At 35.4% G+C, this 21,387-nt stretch overlaps 1 protein-coding gene across 1 annotated transcript in view; it reads left to right on the forward strand.

Annotated features, from left to right (window-relative positions):
• RALGPS2 (Ral GEF with PH domain and SH3 binding motif 2) overlaps positions 1-21,387 on the forward strand; it is a 112,701-nt gene that overhangs the window by 19,467 nt on the left and 71,847 nt on the right. Inside the window, exons 4-6 of the mRNA XM_052653513.1 lie at positions 3,861-3,944; positions 12,727-12,816; positions 17,320-17,412. Coding sequence (XP_052509473.1) covers positions 3,861-3,944; positions 12,727-12,816; positions 17,320-17,412 — 267 coding nt within the window. The remainder of the gene's footprint in view (positions 1-3,860; positions 3,945-12,726; positions 12,817-17,319; positions 17,413-21,387) is intronic.

The raw sequence follows: 21,387 nt of genomic DNA on the forward strand, positions 1-21,387 counted from the left end.
TAGTTCTGTGTGCACATAAAGGAGATGGGGAAGATGTTTACAAAGGTTTATTCAGGTGGTGGGTTCTGGGTGGCGTATGGTCCCTCCCTGCTGCCCCTCTCCACCCCCCGATTTTCTGTTTCACAAACTTATTTAACAACTGTAATTACTCTTACAGATGGGGAAGTTAAGGTATAATATATAGAAAGAAAATTAAGTACACCTAGTGTTGGTAAGACGCTTGTGAAACTGACAGCAGTCCTCTTATAAATGATTCAGTATTTCAGAAGGGCAGTTTGACAGATATCAAGACCTTGAAAGAAAGGGTTCCTACTCTTTGACCTAGTGATTTCACTTCTAGGACTGTATATTTAGGAAATGATCAGAAATGTCAGAAAAGGTGCAAGGATATTCTTTACTTATAATGTAGCCTTACTTATGACAGGAAAATGGCTTGTCAAATGGCTAGATAAGTTGAATAGCAATTTCATAGAGATAGTTTGATTATAGCATTAATATAAATTTGGAAATTTTGCTAATTGGTTAAAAACAAATTTAGAGTTCATGGATTTAATCCTAGAAATTTTGTCCTAAACCTTGACGTCTTTATATAGTTGTATAAATATACTGTGATGTTTAGGAAGAACAAACATGTTTTCTAGCAGTTTGATGTTTTTAATATAGTTATCATGTGTCATATTTATGTTAATGTAATATTTTGTGATATTACATATCACAGAGACTAAATATTTTGTGTCTCTACAAGAGGATTATGTGAATGAGTATATATCTAGGCTAAGTACAAAGTACTCAAATTCCTTTTTACTGTAAAGTTGCTTCTGTCATTTTCTTTTCCTTCAGTAATTTCAGATTTGAAATTTGAAAATTCTAGGTTTAAAAAAAGTGCTTTATATCTTTAGAAAATTTACTGTTTACCTACTGTGTTAAAGTGACAGTTGTCTCTTTCTTCAGTATTCCCCATCTCAATTGCCCAAGCCAGAAACTTGGGAGTTTTAGTACTTCTGGATACCTCATTCTTAACTTACACTGTGTGGATCCAGTTTTTGACCAAGTGATATTTTCAGTATCCATTGATAGTACCCTATTCCAGGGAACATTGCCTTTTTCTTAAAGTGTTACAATACTATCATAACTTCCTCAGTCTTTGCTAAGTCAGTTCATTCTTTTTTGTTTTTATTTAATTTTAAAATTATATTGAAGATATGCATATATCATGCTTAACAAGCTAAATATTTCCACAAGAGAGCAAAATATAACAGTATCCTGTTGTTCCCACCCTTCCAACCTCCACCTTTGAGCCCTGCACCCATCCAGGTCTCTTAACTTTTCTTATTTGGAAGACTTTATATATGTTTGAAAGATAATATATCTAAATGCCTATTGCTTATGAGTTTTTAATTTTGGATATGATTTATTGACTCTCTACTATGGAAGATGATTTCACTCTATTTTCTCTTCCTCTCATATTTGCACAATTTATTTCCTCCTCTTTTCTTTATAGTTATGTCACAATTTTGACATGAATAAGTAGTCACGGCTCAGCTGTTCTTTATAAGTGTAGAGAAAGCTGAAGAACAGTTGATCCATGATTACTTACTTAAATTTTGTTTTCTTTCAGCTAGATAACTTACTTTAACTTTCTCTGTTTTGGGGTGCAAGCTCAGTAGTATCCAGCTCTTTGAAATCCCATGATTGTAGCCTGCCAGGCTCCTCTGTCCTTGGGATTTTCCTGGCAAGAATACTGGAGTGGGTTGCCATTTCCTCCAGGGGATCTTCCCAACCCAGGGTTCGAACCCATGTCTCCTGCATCTCCTGCATTGGCAGGAGCGTTCTTTACCACTGAGCCACCTGGGAATCCCTTTAGCTCTCTCTATGACTTGTCACTAATTTTTCTGCCAGAAGTGAATGCAGTGTGTTTTCTCTGTGTTCAAACACTCCAGATAGTGTTTCATCTTTCAGAGATGTCTCTCTTGGAGTTTCCATCCTTGCTATTTACCATCTGGACTATCGTTCTTATGGTCTGCTCTTAGCTTTGTCTCAGAACCTCCCTTTACTCTTAATCTGGGAATTTCCAGTATTTTCTTTCGGTCTTGGTTCCGTGGTTTCCTGAATCTTCTCTCCCTTTTTCTGACTTTGCTAGTTTATTTTGATGGAAGACATATTCTGCAAGCTCTGTGAGAATAGGTACATAAAAGGAAGATTCTCCAAGACTTTCTGAAAATGTCTGTGATGTACTTTGATACTTAATTGACACTTTTGTTGAATATAGAATTCTAGGATTTTGAAGCCTTTGTTTCAGTTGTCTTCTATCTTCTAGAGCTGCTGTTGAAATACCTGATACCTTCTGATCCCTTTTTCCTGTATGTTATCTGTTTTTGTTTTGTTTTTGAATTGACAGATTTTATTATTTCTTTTGTCTCCAGTCTGCTACAGGTTTTTGATGCTAGGCCTTGGTTTGAGGTGTTTTTTTTTTTTTCTTTTTTAATCTTTTATAATGGACATTAGACAGGTCTTTTCTTGTCCTTTAGATTCAGGAGACATTTTCTTAAATTAGCATTTTTTTTCAATAAGTTACTTTCCTCTATTCTCTCTGTATTCTCTTAAAATTATTTTTATTATCCAGAAGTTGACTCTAGTGGACTCTTCTAATTAACATACTATTTTTGCCCCCATATTTAGCTTATTGTTTAAAAGGTATTATCACCTTTATCTTTCCTGAATTTTAACAGTTCTTTAATTATATTTTTCATGTCCAAGAGTTTTATTTGGTTATCTGAATCTTTCTTGTTTGTACCCCTTTGTTTTTTCTATTTAACGGGAGCATATCTACCTGGAAGGAATAATTACGTGGTTTTACCCTTTTCTCAGTTTTCTTTTGTTCTCCACCCTAACTCAGTGTCCTCGGAATTCTTCTTTCTTATGGATTATGTCTCTTTCTGGCCATGGTGGTTGTATTACAGCAGGGTTCCTAACCTGTTTTGACGCTTGAACCCCTTTGGAAAACTGAAGCTTCTGGAGCTGAACCCTTACTTAAAATCCAAGAATATCAGTTCTCATAACATATACCTATCAAAATAATTTTTAAAAACTGTCCTATGGCTATATATGTGCCTCTTTGTTAACATATTAAGTATCTAGAGGTGCTGAGATTATAACTTCAAAGCAGTGATGAGTGTAAATGATGTTTTTGAGATATTGTACCAACTGTAATGTGATATGAAAATATCTGTGTTTTTATTAGTGATAAGTCACATATATTGCCAATTCTTCTACAGTCAGTAGCCTACATATGTAATTAAAAGCAATGTCATTTCAGTTGGAGGTTACTAAAACAAAATTTTAATTTTCTTTTTTTTTTTTTTTACATCTAAGTTCTTTCTTGAGCTCTTTGAATTCTATTGATAGATCTTTGGGGAATCAAACAGCCCCTTTTAGGGGTTTCTTCAAATGCCTGGGGTCGTTGGCTTTCAGCTTCAAAGATTGAGGTTGCTAGAAAATTGATTGGAAGCTCTGAATGATTGACTGGGACTTGGCAACAAGTAGGCTTCACTTTACATTGTGGGATGCTCATCTTTCATTATTTGTAGATTTTCCTCTTGGGATTCAAATCTCTTCAAAGAAGAACATATAATTCTGCATATGGAGTATAGTTATAATTATCTATGTTCATATGGATAAGTAATTGTGCCCACTTCTTGTAAAATTTGCTTTTGTGATTTACCTGAATGGTTATACTATTAAATATGTTCCTATTAAATAAAACAGTTCTGGGAAAGTACACAGACTGTCTTTAATGCTTTTAAACCATTAATGTAACAAGAAAACTGGCCTTTTTCATGAATTTATATTTGATTTTTCAGGAGCTTTCAAGTTGTGGATGGAATAAAAAAGAAAAATACAGTTCTGCACCAAATGCAGTTGCCTTCACAAGAAGATTTAATCATGTGAGTTGCTTATAAAATTTTGATGTTTAGTTTCTGAAATTCAATTCCTCAGTATGTAATTTTTCATTAAGAAATAATTTAAGTTTTTACATCAGTTCTAGAGCATTTTCAACCAATATCTCTTCAGTGTCTTTCCATATAATCTTTTTTTTTCTTTTTCCTTCTGTAATTCCTATTGGAAATTTACTGGAACTTTATGTTCTTTTCCACTTGTGTCTTAACCTGTCATATTTTACATCTGTCTCTTTGTGCTCCATTCTGTGTTATTTACTCAGATTTATATTTCAGTTCAATAAAATAATTCTCTTCAGATGTGTTAAATCTGCTTCAAATCTACGTACTTTTTTTTACACTAATGTCATTCCCCCCCCCGCCTTTTTTTTTCAGTTTCTTAAGTCATCTTCAACTTTTTATTTTGTGTTATTATAAGGTGTATTAAATCCCACATCCCTATGCTCTTGAGGCAGCTGTCGTACCCTTTCCTTTTTTGCCTTTATTTCCTTTATTTTTGGCCTCAAGTGAAATCTTTTCTTTTCAAGTCAGTCATGTGTAGTGCTTAGTCAGTCAGTTGTGTCTGACTCTTTGCCACCCCATGAACTGTAGCCTAGCAGGCTCCTCTGTCCATGGAGATTCTCCGGGCAAGAATACCAGAATGGGTTGCCATGCCCTCCTCCAGGGGATCTCCCCAACCTAGGGATTGAATCCAGGTCTTCCACATTATAGCTATAATCTTTACCATCTGAGCCACAGGGAAGCTCAAAATTACTGGAGTGGGTAGCCTATTCCTTCTCCAGGGGATCTTTCCAATCCAAGAATTGAACTGGGGTCTCCTGCATTGCAGGCCCATTCTTTACCAGCTGAGCTACCAGGGTAGCCTACTTTTTAAAAAATGGTTGTCTTTAACTCAGCATTTCTAGGGGTTTATAGCAAATAGTATATCTCAAGTCACTTGGTTCACCGCATTACCCAAAATGAAAATGAGTTAGTATTTTTTTTTTTTTCAGTTAAGTTAAACCATTAGTAAGGAACCTATAGCAAACATGTCTTACACTGAATTGCTTATTTAAACTATATGGCAGTTGTTTTAAATTTTTTCTGGAGTGGTCAGGATTTATCATCATGGTAAACTGTTTTCTTTGCCAACAAAAACATTGTCACAATACCCACTAATTTGACTTTAGATTTTTAAGCACTAATATTATTCTTAAGTAAGTCAAAAGATTGTTAGGGTCAAATATGTCACAGTGTACCAAAAGCTCTTACATTAATCAAGATTACAGTTGATCTATAATAAAATTCATTACTTAGTTATTCCATTACTCTATTAACTTTCTCTTAGAAGTGTGATGGGAAATCTGAAGTAGCAAATTACAAAAGAAGTTGCAAAGAGACTTATTTTTGAAATGAGTTTCTTGTAGATAGAATATAGTTGAGTCCTTTTTTTTTTTTTTTTTTTTTTGCCCCATCTGACACAATTTTAGCAGGTAGTTGCTAAAATAAAATCATTACTATTTGAAAGAAGACAACAAAATCTACAATCTCTATAACATTATCCATAATGATGACTATACAATTGAAAAAATTACCAGACACACAAAGAAAAAGAAAAGGTTGACTATTAAGAAAAAAAGCATTAAAACTTCAGGAGCTGGCGATGGACAGAAAGGCCTGGCATGTGCAGTCCATGGGGTCGCAGAGAGTTGGACATGACTGAGTGGCTAAACTGACTGACTGAGTTAACTCGACTGGGCCCACACTCTAAATTCTCTTTCTTATTGGAGAATAGATCGGTTCTTTCCAGATTTTGTCTTTATTTGGGCTTCTTAAAGTTTCCCCTGCACATGCACAGTTCCGAGGTCAACTGGAGATTTGGATGAAGTTTTTATATAGATTTGGGGCACTTTTCTTACCCCTCTAGAATTCCCCCCCTATTGTCTAGCCAGTTGTTCTCTGACTCTTGAAGCCACCAGGACTGTGGCCTTCTCTAAAATTCTCAGTGCACCACATTGTAACTCTGAATGTCCTCAGACACTTAGCTTTATAAGTGCAAATCTCATCCAGTGCATCTTACTTCTTTCAAAGATCTGTTCTCCAGTTTATGCCTTCTTTTTTGGTTCCTCTCTTGTGCTTTTAAATATTGTTTTTATAATTTGTAATTATAATCAGAGGAGCATCTCCAGAGATACCCGCTTCTCCACATTACCAGAAATGGAACTCTCCCACATATTTTTAAAACTATGCTTTTTTAATTGATTATCAAAACAGTAGCACACATTGCCAAAAAACTGAAAAAATGGTAGAAATGTATAAAAAGCTGGGGGGTAGGTGCAGAATCACCCAGAGATGACTGTTACTAATATTTTAGTATATATTTTTCCATTCTTTATATTCTTCTTAATCTAATAGAAATCATGTTGTACATATAATTTATAGTCCTGTTGTCTTAACATATCATGAAATGTTACTGTATGATATTGATAAAATCACTTTGAAAACATTTTAAGTATCTGTATAGTCTCCTGTGACTTGACTCATCACAATTTTAATATTCATTCTATTTTGGCTATTTCTTTGGTCACTTTCTTAATGCCTTCTGGCCAGTGGCTTTCTGATTTTTTTTTTTAATTGGGGGAAAGGTTATCTAAGTTTTTTAAAAATGTTACCTTTAGATGATTGGAAATTTGACTAATTAGAAATTGATGTTTTTAGGAATGATAATAATTTTAGGTAATGTTTGTAGAAAGACTCCTTTTTGAAAATGTTGATAGATGCTATCATATATTGTCTATGATTTTCTTCACAGTATTAATGGAGCATTTGAGAGTGGGATGAGAGTAGAAGTGAGAAAACTTGGCCATAACTTGGTTGTTGAAGCTGGTTGATGTATACTGGGGAGTTCATTATTATTATGTTTAGTTCAGTATACGTTTGAAGATTTTCATGATAAAAAGTTAGGAAATTATCTTTCAAGCTTAACATATGTTTGGCTGTAAATAAAAGGTTTTCATAACACTTTTATATGATCATAAAAGCTTGAATAAAGCAGCTACAGTTAGAAATAACCTCTGAATAAAAGTTTTCTAAGATTTACTTTTTAATGAAATACTTGATTCATTCCTAAAACACGTTAAATGTTTGAATCTTATGAAACTGCCGTTTCTGGCCTATGGAACTGTCAGGTTCATATGGTTAATCTAATGTATATTAGGGAGTATTATAATAAAACAACTGTGCATTCACCACTTAAACTAAGAATATTACCAAAACTATTAAAGCATTTTATATGTTCTCTGCTCTGTCCTCACTTAAAGGGTAACTATTACCTGAAAAAAATAGTTTCTCTTTTGTTTTTTCTTAATTTGATTTTAAAAACTCTTGTTATAATTCCAATACAAGTAGATTAACCAGAAAAAGTTGTGCCCCTAAACAACATATTGTATATCTTGCTTTTCATCTTTGTAAAAGATATCATCAGACTATATATAGACTTGCGTGGTTGGCTTTTTTCACTTGTATTTCTCTGCTGTATCCATGATAATGTATAGAGTGCTTATTCATTGATTTTCAGTGCTGTCTTCTAGCATTTCATTGCATGAATGTATCAGAAAGAATTCATCATTCTTTTGAGTGTAGACTAATTTTGAGGGTGGACTAATGTGTCTCCTAATTTTTTGCTGTTGTGAAGAATTTGCTATCAATATTCTAAGAGTTTGGGTGCCCACTTGAATTAGTTTCTCTAATTGGTGGCTTTCAAACATTTTTTGCTGTGACCCACAATAACATAAAATATTTTTACATTGTAGCTGAATATACAAACTAAAGTCTTCTGAAATAATACTTACCTGTATTAGACAATATGTACTTTGGTCTTTGCTTAAAAAAAAATTGCTGCTTAAACTTAATAAATTGATTACCATAAAATAAGGGGAAAACAAAACACTGTGATTTGTTTGAAAAATGTATTCCTAAATACAAAATTTGTATCAGAGTATATCCATGTTTAACTACAGAAGACAGTATATATTTTTAAAAATGACTATACCAGTTTGCTTTGAGCTTTCATCACTGTGTATCCTAATCAGCACTTAGTGTCATTAAACTTTGACATCTAATTGATGTAAAATGACTCAACTTTTATTTTCCTTCATTTAAATATTTACTAAGCTCCTACTATGTCCTGAATATTGGTCTTGATGTGGGGGATATATTAGTGAATAAGGAAAACAGAGATCATTCTCTTCATGGACTTCTTCATTCAGTTTTTCCTAATTTTAATTTTACTTTTTTCATTTTCAGACGTTCTATCATTTTCAGATTTCTCTGGTCATGTGTATTTTTCTCTTATTTTTTACTTTAAACTGTTTATTGTAAAATAAAGCATGGATACAAAAAGAACCCACAAAACAAACATATGGTTTAATGGAAGTTTAGGAACTACCCTAGAAACCCCTCCATGTGCCTTCATCCCAGTTCACACCCTTTGGTCCTCCAACAATAAGTACTGTCCTGACTTTTATAGCACTCACTGTCATGCATTTATTTTTATAGTTTTTATCACATAAATATGGATCCCTAACTTAGCCTGGCCAGTTTTTCTAATTTGTTAAATGTTTGTGACTTTTTAATTTGCAATTTCTCCCTTTATCCTTTTCTCTTCCATACTATTTCCTGTGGAAGAACCTCTAGAGTCTTCCATAGTCTCCCATAGTCTAGATTGCATTTTGTGTAGTATAATATGTTCTATGTTCTCTGGAAATTAGCTGCTAATTCCAAAGGTTCAGTTGGGTTCAGTGCCTTTGGCAAGAGTCAGGGTTGTATGGGGTTTCTTCATCAGATCTTTTCTGTGATATTAGTAGATACATTGCTGCTGCTAAGTCACTTCAGTCGTGTCCGACTCTGTGCGACCCCATAGATGGCAGCCCACCAGGCTCCCCCATCCCTGGGATTCTCCAGACAAGAACACTGGAGTGGGTTGCCATTTCCTGCTCCAGTGCATGAAAGTAAAAAGTGAAAGTGAAGTCGCTCAGTCGTGTCTGACTCTTAGCGACCCCATGGACTGCAGCCCACCAGGCTCCTCCATCCATGGGACTTTCCAGGCAAGAGTACTAGAGTGAGGTGCCATTGCCTTCTCCTAGTAGATACATTAGATATTAGATATAAAGAAATATTTTTAGTGGGGATAATTTTATAAAGAGACATTTTTCCTTCATCTAGTACTTGGCATATCTAGAGATTCCATTTCATACAGGTAAGGAAAGGTAAATATTTGATTTTTTTCTCTTTATTTTGAAGTTTTGAAGATAATGAATTGGTGTTCTGTCATCCTTTAACAATGACAGAGTAGTTTTTAATTTTATTTTAAACTCATAAACATAAACATATATGATGTGAATCAGTATTCCCATTGCCATTATTATCATTATTGAAACTCTACATATTATCCTGTTGTTGGCCAACAGGAGTCTCTTCAGATTGGCTTTCATGACCTTTCTCATGACCCTTTCTTTCATGACCCTTGTAATCTTGAGCAGTTTCTTTGCTTTTGTTTGCAAAGACGTTGCATGTTCATTTTGTCCATTACCAGCTCTCTGCCTGGAATCAGCATTTCTTTAACAAATGTTGGTTTTTTATAGCAGGAAATGGACCAAGGTGCTAAAAATGCTCATTGCTATTAGAGTAACCATAATTTCTAGGCTTTTTTAGCAGATATAGCTAAGATATCTATATGTCATACACACACACATATATATACCAACTACTTGAAGATAAAATATCTCATAAATTCATACTAATACTTCTAATTCAAATTCAAGACCAGAGTTTTACTTAATCTCTTCCATATTATGTCTGTATATCCTTTCTTCCACACCTGCAACCTGGTTTTCCATGAATTCGGGGCATGATACAGTATCCTACAAGTTACTCATTTGCCTTAACCTACATAAACAAATAACAGTCTCAGAATAGCAATACTAATGCCAATAATACTCCTTTAAACAGTTATGTACATATTTTTGCAAATGTTGTATTTCTTTTATAGTAAATAGTATATAGTGTCTGGGCATATAGGCGTTACATAATGTACTCTCCTTCTTTTAATCCTTATCATTCTTATTTCTGTGAACGTGTGTATTTAATGGTCACTGTCTTTCTGATGTTGGTGTTTCTCTAGTCATTTGATTTTCTGAAGCCTGCTCTCCAGGCATTTACTCAGGAAGGGCTCATTGGAACAATAATTCTTGAGTTCTTACATGTTGATAAGTTTGCCTGTCCTTTGTATGAAATTTTCTTTCCTTGATAATATTTGATGTAGTACTCCATTTTTTTCTGGCAAAATGTTGCTATTGAAAAGTCTGATGATAATTAAATTTTCTTTTCCTTAAAAATCACTTTCTCTTTTCTTAGCCTAAAGATTTTTCTAAGTCCAGTAATTTCATTAAACTGTGTCTTGCTGTTGATCATTCTGGGGCAGTATTATCAGGTGTGATTGGCTTTAGATGGGACTGTCAATTGGGAAGCACCTACACTTAGCCTGTCATGGTGGTCTCAGGGTAGCTGAACTTCTTACGTGGTAGTTTAGGAATCCCATAGAGAATGTTCCAACAATCAAGGCATGGGCTGCATGTTCTTTTATGACCTTGTCATGGAAGTCAGTATCAGTTAATTTTCTATTCCTTGAAGCAGTCATGAGCTTATCTAGGTTCGATGAGAGGTAACGTATACCCCCAACTTTCAGTGTGAGGAGTGATAAAGAGTTTGTGGCCATGTTTTTAAATTACCATAGTATTTGTCTTAAAATTTGACATTAAATGTATTAAGTCAGTGATCATGGAGTTTAGATTGAGTCATAATTAATATTTTCTAATAAGGTTGTTGTTGGGCTTCCCTGGTGGCTCAGTCGGTAAAGAATCCACCTGCAATGCCCAGGGAGACCTGGATTCAATCCCTCAGTTGGGAAGATCCCCTGGAGGAGGGTGTGGCAACCCATTCCAGTATACTTACCTGAAGAATCCCCATGCACAGAGGAGGCTGACAGGCTGCAGTCCATGGGGTTGCAAAGAATTGGAAACTGAGCACCTAAGCACAGGACAGCACAAGGTTGTTGTTAAAATAACCTTAACTTTAGATACATTTTATACTTCTAAAATGTAAAATTTATTAGAATCAGGGATAATTATTGTCATTCAGTTCAGTTCAGTCGCTCAGTCGTGTCCGACTCTTTGCGACCCCATGAATTGCAGCACGCCAGGCCTCCCTGTCCATCACCATCTCCCGGAGTTCACTCACACTCACATCCATCGAGTCCGTGATGCCATCCCGCCATCTCATCCTCGGTCATCCCCTTCTCTTCCTGCCCCCAATCACTCCCAGCATCAGGGTCTTTTCCAATGAGTCAACTCTTCGCATGAGGTGGCCAAAGTACTGGAGCTTCAGCTTCAGCATCATTCCTTCCAAAGAAATCCCAGGGTTGATCTCCTTCAGAATGGACTGGTTGGATCTCCTTGCAGTCCAAGGGACTCTCAAGAGTCTTCTCCAACACCACAGTTCAAAAGCATCTCAAATATAGTAACAAATATAAAGATGTCTTTGTAAAATATATTCATTTTACATTTACATATACACTTTAAATATACAAATTTTGACATTGTTTATAGATGAAAGTTGCAAATAATTCTGAAATATTTCTCAGAAGAAAGGTGGCAGTGGCTTTATTTTTGCACTGAGATTTTTAACTACATCCTACTTTTAGATTTGTGTAATTTTGAACCAACTGATAGTGCTTTGATTTTGCTTTCATAGTACATGAATTGAAATATGTTATATAAAAAATGTATATTACATACATATTACTCTGTGTCATATGATAAGCACACTATTTTCACCAGAACATTTTAGTAATGTTACAGACCCATCCTGCCTTTTGATGAACGATGTTTATTGTTTTTTAAAAGAAATCTTGAAGATGGTTTCATTGAATTAGAAAACATTACATAATTTTTAAAAATACAATCTTGATTTTAGAATGACTTAGATATATTTTTCTTTAAGTAGTTTTGTATTTTATCCTATTCATGTCAGGAAAACCATACTTGAGATTCTTTACATTTAGTATTCTACTCCATGTAAATAAATGGCAGCATGGAATTACACAGACACAGAAAAACATACTATAGGTAGCATGTTTTACAGAGTCTGATCTTAGAGCATATCTAATTCTGCCAGAGTGTTATAAAATACAGCAAAGAAACACTTGTATACTGTTCTTGTTGCATCATTCTGGTTTGATTGTTTTCTCTTTTCCTTCCAATTTTACATTCGCTTTTATAGATGAAAAATCATTATGATGTTTTTATGTGTCTGTACAAATGTGTATATATGTTCCCCTGATGGCTCAGCGGTGAAGAATCTGCCTGCCAATGCAGGAGACGTGGGTTCGATCCATTGGCAAGATCCCCTGGAAAAGGAAGTGGCAACCCACGCCAGTAGTCTTGACTGGGAAATCCTATGGACAAAGGAGCCTGGTGGGCTACAGTCACAGAGAGCTGGACATGACTCAGTGACAAGGACTCACACACACAACAAATACACGTCTATATCTGTCTGTCTATATATGTGTATGAAGTATGTGCAACTTTTGAAGAGTTATGTCCTGGTGGTGAGTCAGGGGCAAGAGAAAGTATTTTTACACAGTTCTCAGTAGTTCATCAAGTAGCTCTTGTCATTCTTTGATCCTGTAAGTAAAGAATCTTACCATTCACCTATTTTTATTTTTTATTTTCAGGTAAGCTTTTGGGTTGTTAGAGAGATTCTTCATGCTCAAACATTAAAAATTAGAGCAGAAGTTTTGAGCCACTATATTAAAACTGCTAAGGTAAGATAAACTTGTGCATCTGTTTTTTAATTCAGCCATTTACGAATGCTTGTGAGTAAATATTTGCCTGTGTCACTATAGTCACTATTTATTGATGCTGGAAAATAAGGCCTACTGACTAACGTTAAGTTAATTTTTTTAATTGCATGTCTGTTTCCTTTGCCTTTTCTTCTATTCCTCCTATCTTCCTCCCTTTTCTTTTATAGTTTTCCTCTCTCAGAGAAGCTGAATTGTATTTGGGCGGAGGTCAGATTATGATGAAGTTTAATATTTGTAAAATAGTTTGGTATATTCTGCAGATGACTAAAAAAGCCTTACAGGATTAAGTAGGGAAATACATATCAGTTATTTGCCTTTGAAATAGATTATTCTGCCAACCATGTGGAGAATAAGACTTAATTTTTAAAAGAACAGTATAAATGAGGGTGCTAACCACATACACTGAGTAACATAGATTATAGATGCAGCAGCAGAAATAGAACATGGATTCCAAAGACATAAAATTTATAGAGGAAGATGGATAGGACATTCCACAGGAGGTTGCAGGATTTTACTAAAATTTGTAACAGCTCCAGATTTATGTCAAGCTGACTGAAAAGAGGTATAATGGTAGCCAGATTCATTATTCTTACAATGAATACATAACTTATCTCACCTGTGGATGAAGGAAGATGGAATAAATTGAGGATACCATTTTTACAATTGTGAATTATTGTAATCACTGTAAGTCATAACTCTTCCGTAGTTTCCTTGAGCACCTGGGAGCAATTGTATTCTAACATTCTGTGGCACTAGGTGGCAGAGCTAGCCTTCTTAAAAGTTGTTATTTTTTCAGAAGTGTCATAAAATTTTTGAAAACATTCTTTGTGATATGTTAAAGATTGGATTTTAGCTAGTAGAATCCACGTCTTTTCTCCATAGACCCTGAATTTTCATTATTGTTTTCTGGTGTTTTGGTTAGTTTCTTTTTTTTTTAAATATATGTTCCACACAAAACCACCAAATCCATTAAACCTGTCATTATTCTCATCAAATAATCATTTAATTCCAGTTCAGACTCATACTTTGAGTTATTTCTGATAGTGCTTACTTTCACCCCAAGGTCTAAATTCATAATTTTTTTGTCCATTACTGTCTCTTCAGTTCCTCTAGGGACTCTGCCTTCTATTTTGTTTCCTATAAAACAGGCAAGTCTTTCTCTTCTTTTAGTAGATGTTTCAGTGAGGTTCTGTAGTCAGAAAACACACACACAGGTATATGTGTAAAATGTATAAAAAGGTTTAAGAAATTATCTCATGTGATTGAGTTGAGGAGAGGCTGGCAAATTTGAAGTCCGTAGGACCAGTGGACAGCCTAGAGACTTAGGAAGGAGTTTCTAGATTTTTGCTGTTATCAATACCACTACTTATACAGCATTCTTGTGTGAATCTCTTGGTGCTCAACGGTTCAGTTCAGTTCAGTCACTCAGTCGTGTCCGACTCTTTGCGACCTCATGAATCGCAGCACGCCAGGCCTCCCTGTCCATCACCATCTCCCGGAGTTCACTCAGACTCACATCCATTGAGCCCGTGATGCCATCCAGCCATCTCATCCTCTGTCATCCCCTTCTCCTCCTGCCCCCAATCCCTCCCAGCATCAGAGTCTTTTGGTTAAAACACTAGAAATATAGAGAGAAAGACAAATTACCTTCAAAGAAATGACAATGAGACCAATAGCTTTCATTGAATCTGATGAGAATGAACATTTTTTGTGTTTTGGCTATTTACGTTTTTCTCTCCTGAAATGTCTGCTCAAGATCTTTCTTTGAACAGTATTCTGTTATAGTGTTGGTCTTTGATTTTTGTAGTTTAAAAAATATAATCCCAGATGCTAAAGTTTTTTGCTATATTCTTTTCATATGTCTTCCTATTTGTGACCTATCTTACAACTCTTTTCCTATTGTCTTTTGATACAGATGCTCTTATCTTTAATAGTCAAATATATTAATCTTTAACTTTTATTGTCTTATTTATTGTCTTGTGCCTAAAAGACTATCTCATTTAAATCTTACTCTAAACTCTGAAAATGTCAAAGATTTTCTCACACATTACTCTTTAAAGCTTCTATAGCTTTGATTTTGGTAGTTTATTCTTAAATTTTAGATATAATACATGTAATTATGGATTCCAGTTCATATTTTTCCATATGAATAATCATTCTGGCACCATTTTAAAATCTTTTTTAAAGCTCTCTTTATTTTGTCTGGAAACGTCTTCCTGTCACCCTTGTTCTTGAAAAATGTGATTCCAAATTCATGATTCATTTTTTTATTTACCCTGCTTGGGATTTCTTGAGCTTCCTCACCTTGGGAATTAGTGTCTTTCTGTAATTTGGAGAAATAATCCACCATTACCTCTCATAGGCTACCCACTCCAGGATTCTGGGCTTCCCTTGTGGCCCTGCTGGTAAAGAATCCGCCTGCAAGATGGGAGACCCGGGTTTGATCCCTAAGTTGGGAAGATCCCCTGGAGAAGGGAAAGGCTACCCGCTCCGGTATTCTGGCCTGGAGAATAGTCCATGGAGTCGCAAAGAGCTGGACACGACTGACCACCTTTCACTTTCACCTCTCATATTGTTTCTACCCCATTATTTAGCATGTCCTTCTGTAGCTCCATTTAGATAAATATTAGCCTTTTTCCCTCTACCTTTCATGTCTTTTTAACCTTTATTTCACATTTTTAAAAAGATTCCTTAGCTTTTGTGTAGCTTTCTGGATAATGCCTTCCTTTTCATTTCATTCGCAGCCAGTACCTGATGTTGTTCTCCATTTGTGAATTCTTGTCTCCTTTTCTTTTTCTTATTTTTCCTCTGAGGCATTTTGTTTGTATGAATTTGCATCCCTAGTTTTTGTGAATCTACATCCCTAAAGAATCCAAGGATTTTCTCTCCTATGTGTTTTTGTTTTGCTTCTTCCTGGCCATGATGACAGCTGAGGTTGTCAGTACAGTAAAACCAAACTGATGGGATGGGAGCGGGTTGTTCTGCCATTTTTCTAGTAATAGATCTTGAGTCACACGTCAAATCTGGGGCTGATCCCGCCACACTTACTGAGCCTGCCTGTGAGGTTCACAACAATTTTTTCAGCCCTGTGATCGTCAGTGATTTCAAATGCACTAATGTAACCATACTTCATCATCACAGTTAGAAACTCGATGATGACTTTGGAGCATGGCCTAATAAGCACCTGGCTTTTGCCTCTCTTTTCGGCATTGTTGATAACTCTTGAGAGCTTCAGCCAAGACATTCAAGCGCCCCATTATGGTGGCACAGAAAGATGGCGGAAAGAGTCCTTGTGTTTTTCCCTTTCCCTTTTTTATTTTTTTAAACTTAAGTTCATATTTCTTGAAATTTTATGGGAGTTCTTTCAGACCTGAGTTAAGGTGGTATTAGTTAGAGTTCATCAAAGGAATAGAACCCCTCGCCTTTCCTTGGTTCTCATATTCATAACATGAAATTTTTGTCTTGGAATTTCTTGATGATTAAGGACAGTTTTACCTTTGAGGTGTAAGCATCTGATAGTTTGAAGAAATCTGAGCAATTAGCAATAATTTGACAAAAGTAGATTTCTTGGTAAAGTGATGGAACCTAGCATTAGCATGCATGCACAGCATCTTATGGGATTCTTCTGCATGGAGGCTATAAAAAGCAATGTCTAGTATTGGGAAGCAGGTAGATGTCCCAGCATGAACAAGGAACAAAGGAATGTGGATTCAGGTGGGAGGAAGCCAGAAATTGAGGAGGGCTGTGAAAAGCAAGCTTGAACCCTAGCCCTGGAATGTTAGGGGTCCTTCTGCTGCTGCTGCTAAGTTGCTTCAGTCGTGTCTGACTCTGTGCGACCCTAAGGACAGCAGCCCTCCAGGCTTCTCTGTCCACAGGATTCTCCAGGCAAGAATACTGGAGTGGGTTGCCATTTCCTTCGCCAGTGCATGCATGCATGCTAAGTTGCTTCAGTCATGTCCGACTCTGTGCGACCCTATGTACAGCAGCCCTCCAGGCTCCTCTGTGCACAGGATTCTCTAGGCAAGAATACTGGAGTGGGTTGCCATTTCCTTCTCCCATTAGAGGCCCTGAGTAGGACACAAATCAGGATCCTGGGCATGGGCCTTTCTTTGAACGTGGATCATAAGGCAGAACTAGTAATAGTTCAGTATAAGAAAGGAAACTGCCTACCAGAAACAAGGGTGCATACCAGATAACTTTGATACTGAGCCATAATTTTGGTTTTCTTAATGTATTAGACAACTGGAGGTAGATATATTCCCAGAGCTTGGAGGGAGTTCTGTGTGGGCCAAAAATCAGCTTCCTGTAAACACAGTGGATACCTCCAAAACAAATCTCAACAATGAGGGTAATAAGTATGCTATAAGAACCACCAGTTGCCTAAACTGTATTTGTGTTCAAGTTGTCTTGTATTCATGCTATTTATTTTTCGTCCCTCCTCCCCCTTTTTCTTAAATCTTCCAGAAGTTGTATGAGCTGAATAACCTTCATGCACTTATGGCGGTGGTTTCTGGCTTACAGAGTGCCCCAATTTTCAGATTGACTAAAACATGGGCGGTGAGTAATCTTCTTTAGTTAATGATAGGTTAGACTTCTTGTTGGAAGTGAAGATGTTTTAGTTCCTTTTGTAGTTCTTAGTAAGGTTAATATTATGATAACAGATAAGGATTTTTTAATTAGTTTGTACTCTGTTCTTTGAAACTTATATTTTTTCCTCTCCCCTTAAATAAGTATTTCATGAGGCTTGTTAGGTATTTTGAGCTAAAAACCAATTGGTGCTTGGTTTCTGCTCTTTAGGAAATCATTTTTGTAGAACTTCTTTAAACATCTTTGACAATATAACATTTCAAGTTTACTGATGGGAAACTGTAAATATGAAAATAAATTGCATTAATCATGTAAAGATTATGCTTTTGGAAAATTTGAGGAAGGTATAAATTATAAGTTGCCCCCAAATTTTACTGATACAGATTTCTATTACGATTTTTTTTACTCAGTAAACTCTTGGGTTTTTTCCCTTAGGAATAAAGGAAAATCTGATAGCTAACAGGGAAGTAGGCACTGTTTCTGTGCACATTGTGATATTATGCTAATCATACGTGGTTCTATTTAACAGGGTCAGAGTGTGATGTTCTACTTTTGAAAATTTGTGTATTTTTATAGTTGATCAATGTGATACTGGCCTCAAGCTTGCTGGGTATTTTTCATTTAGATTGTGTAAAACTGAAACTTCAGATTCAGTTAAATCTGTTCATATTAATACTGTTCTTTAACGTTAAAGAGGAATGATTTTGTTTAATACATTTTGTACAGAGGGTTAGTGTGTTCTTACTGTCCTGGAATAAAGACTTCACTAACTTTAAAACAGTTTTTTACTTACTAAAATATAACTTTGTGTTTAATTAGCCTGCTGTTCTCACTTTTCATAGTGTCTGAAGAGACAGATGTTTCTCATACTGGAAAAACATTAGTATGGAAGAGCTTATGATCTTCTTTATATTTCATTTGTAGTTTAGAAACACCTGAGTGAACAGTTTCCTACTCTAAAAATTTTTAATAACGATGACCTAATTCTCTTTTATTAAAATTTTAATTTAATGAGGGAATGGAAGTGATTATAAATATACAGTCATGAATTCCATCTTTGAAGTTTTAGGGAAAAGAAATTGTACTCTGGTTTATATTGTGGTTTAGAAATGAGATACATTTCCCTCAAGTTAATTTTTGTTTCCTTGAAGTTATTTTCATTGTCTCTCTTTCATGTCTTGCGTCGAAAATAGTTTTGCTTAAATTTAGTAACAGCTCCATTATTAATCTGAATAAAATTTTTGGTGTTCATATAAAACTTGAAAATATTCCACAGTTTTGCTAGGTACTAATTGTTTGACATGCATAGTGGATGATATAGACAAAGTCCTGTTCTTATAGAGCTAACATTCTACTGGGAAAAGATAAACTGTAAATAAATGATATATCATAAATAATGATGAATGCTCTGTAGAAAAATAAAACAGAGTAAATGAGATGTAAAATACTCCCTCATGCTTTTCTGTGATATGTGGTAAGAATTTCTCATAAGTGATTGGACCCAATTGCAGTTGGAACCTGGCAGTTGGAAAGTATTGATGACCTTATCAAAGATGTTGGAATGATTGGATTTGAGAGAATAGTGGAGGAAAAAATGGGACAGTAAGAATAGAGAATGCCTTTGAGGAATTTTGTTGTGAAGTACTGGGGTGAGGGCCAGAGGTAACTAGAAGAAATGTGAGATTCAAGATTTGTGGTGTTTTGCTTGATTTTAAAGATGAGATCCATAACAGTATGCTTGAGTGGTAGTACAGTGATCTAGTGAAATGAGGAGGTGGTAAGAAGTCAAGCCTGTGATACCCTAGATTAGCCCAGAGGAGATAAGTTCCAGTACTCCAGTGGGGCAGGAACAGTGTCTCCGTTTTAACAGGAGAGAAGGGAGTGTGATTGGTTACAGACACAGGTATATTGGTAGATTTGGTGGTGGGATTCTGCAGAATAATTCTGCAAAATTGTTTCATAAGACATAAGAAGGAAGGTCATTAATTGACAGTGGGAGAGGTATTGGAGGTTTGAAGAGAGAGGAAAGGATGAAAGTCATCAAGGGAACTGTGAGAGTGAATTAATTAGGGAAACGTGTAGGTCTTAGGCAGGTCCACTTGAGATTTTTAGTCATGAGCTTAGAGTGAAACTTAGTGTTCAGCATTATTGTGAAGAAGTGCTGAGGATTCATTGTATTTAACCAGTTGGAATTTTTCTAGGCTTGTTTGTACCACAGAGGGGTCAAGAATAGTACAAGAGATAAAGTAGGTAAATATAAAAGTTGTGATAGATGAGGAATCTAACCCAAGTAAAAGGAAAGAAATAATGAACAGTGAAAGGGTGGTATGGTGGAAAATCCTGGTGCCCTCAAATACAGAGAATGTACCAAAAAACAACATTGCAAATGGTGGAAATATTAGAAACAGTCTCCTTAACATCAGGAAAAAGTATGCCCATTTTCACTATTTCTACTCAATATAAAAATTTTAGCATAGTGAAAAAAGATTAGAAATAATAGGATATACCCTCAAAAAATTAGAATTACATTGAGTTACCACTTATCCATCAACTCCACTTCTGGGTATATACCCAAAAGAATCAAAGATTGGGACTCAAACAGGCATTTTTATACCAGTGTATAAAAAAGCATCGTGATTAACAATAACCAATAGGTATGAACAATCCAAATGTCCACGAACAGATGGATGAATGTACGAAATGTGGTGTAAACATACAGTGAACTGTTATGCATCCTTAAAAAGGACTGAAATTTTGACACATGCTGCACCGTGGATAAACCTTGGTGATGATATGCTCAGTGAAATAAGCTAGACACAGTAATGATGTATGTCCAGAATGGTTCCATTTATATGAGGTGCCAAGAGTAGTCAAATTCATTGAGACAGAGTAGAAGGTGGTTCCCAGGGCTGAGAGGAGCAAGAAATGAGGAGTTCTGTTTAATGGTTACAGAATTTCAGTTAGGGAAGATGGAAAGAGTTCTAGCCATGGATAATTGCAGTGATTGATGGATAATGTAAATGTACTTAATGCCACTAAACTATACACTTAATACTGGTTAAAACGGTAAATATTATGTATATTTTACCACAGCTTTTAAAAATAGTCCTCTAAAAACAAGTCTCTGCTGTCCCACCCCAAATTGAATCCTTTCATTCTGATTGTTGATTTGTTACTGTGATTATTCTGATTATAGTGTTATTATTATACATATTAGATTATTATTATTATTATTATTATTGTGTTATTTTTATACATATCAGACTCCATGCTTCTTTAGTTTTGTGTTTCAGATATGTCAAAATCAGCTATGAGTTCCAAGTAATTTGTTTCTCCAGATACTGTACCAGAGTTCTGGAATGATTGACTTTGGGAAAAAAAAAAAAAAAGATTCCTTGTTATCCTTGCTGTGTCATGCATGTGTCATGCAATATTTTGCATATTCAAATACTTTGTTATGTGTGAGAGAAAAGAATGTTTGGATTTATAGATTGAAGTGGAGGGTTGCACCTAATCTTGAAAGTGCTAATCAAGTGTGTTGAAACTGGGCCACAAAAAGTCGTGAAACCAGTGTTTGCAGGAAAACCTATCTAAAACATTCAGGCAGAGGACTCTTTGAACTCTAAGTTTTAAAGAGGAAGGAATACTGCTCAGACAGTTTCTTTGTTCTTGTTTTTTTTTTTAGGATTATCTAAAGATAATCTGTTATCTTGGAGCCTGTGAAAAATAGATTACAGCATCAATCCCAACTATATTACTTGTAATATTAAAAAGAGTAGTGGATTAGATGCTAGAATAGGCTGTCTCCAGGACCAGACTGAGACCCTGAAAAGCAGGACCTAGTCTTTGTGAGTGATGACTGATGAGTGTTGGTGTGTTCTGCCTCTCCTTGGGGTCTCAGTCGCCTCATCTTTAAATTAGTCCTCTTGACTTTTCTCTTAACCT

The sequence above is a fragment of the Budorcas taxicolor genome, chromosome 16 (genome assembly GCF_023091745.1).
Source record: "Budorcas taxicolor isolate Tak-1 chromosome 16, Takin1.1, whole genome shotgun sequence".
Classification (NCBI taxonomy): Eukaryota; Metazoa; Chordata; class Mammalia; order Artiodactyla; family Bovidae; genus Budorcas; species Budorcas taxicolor.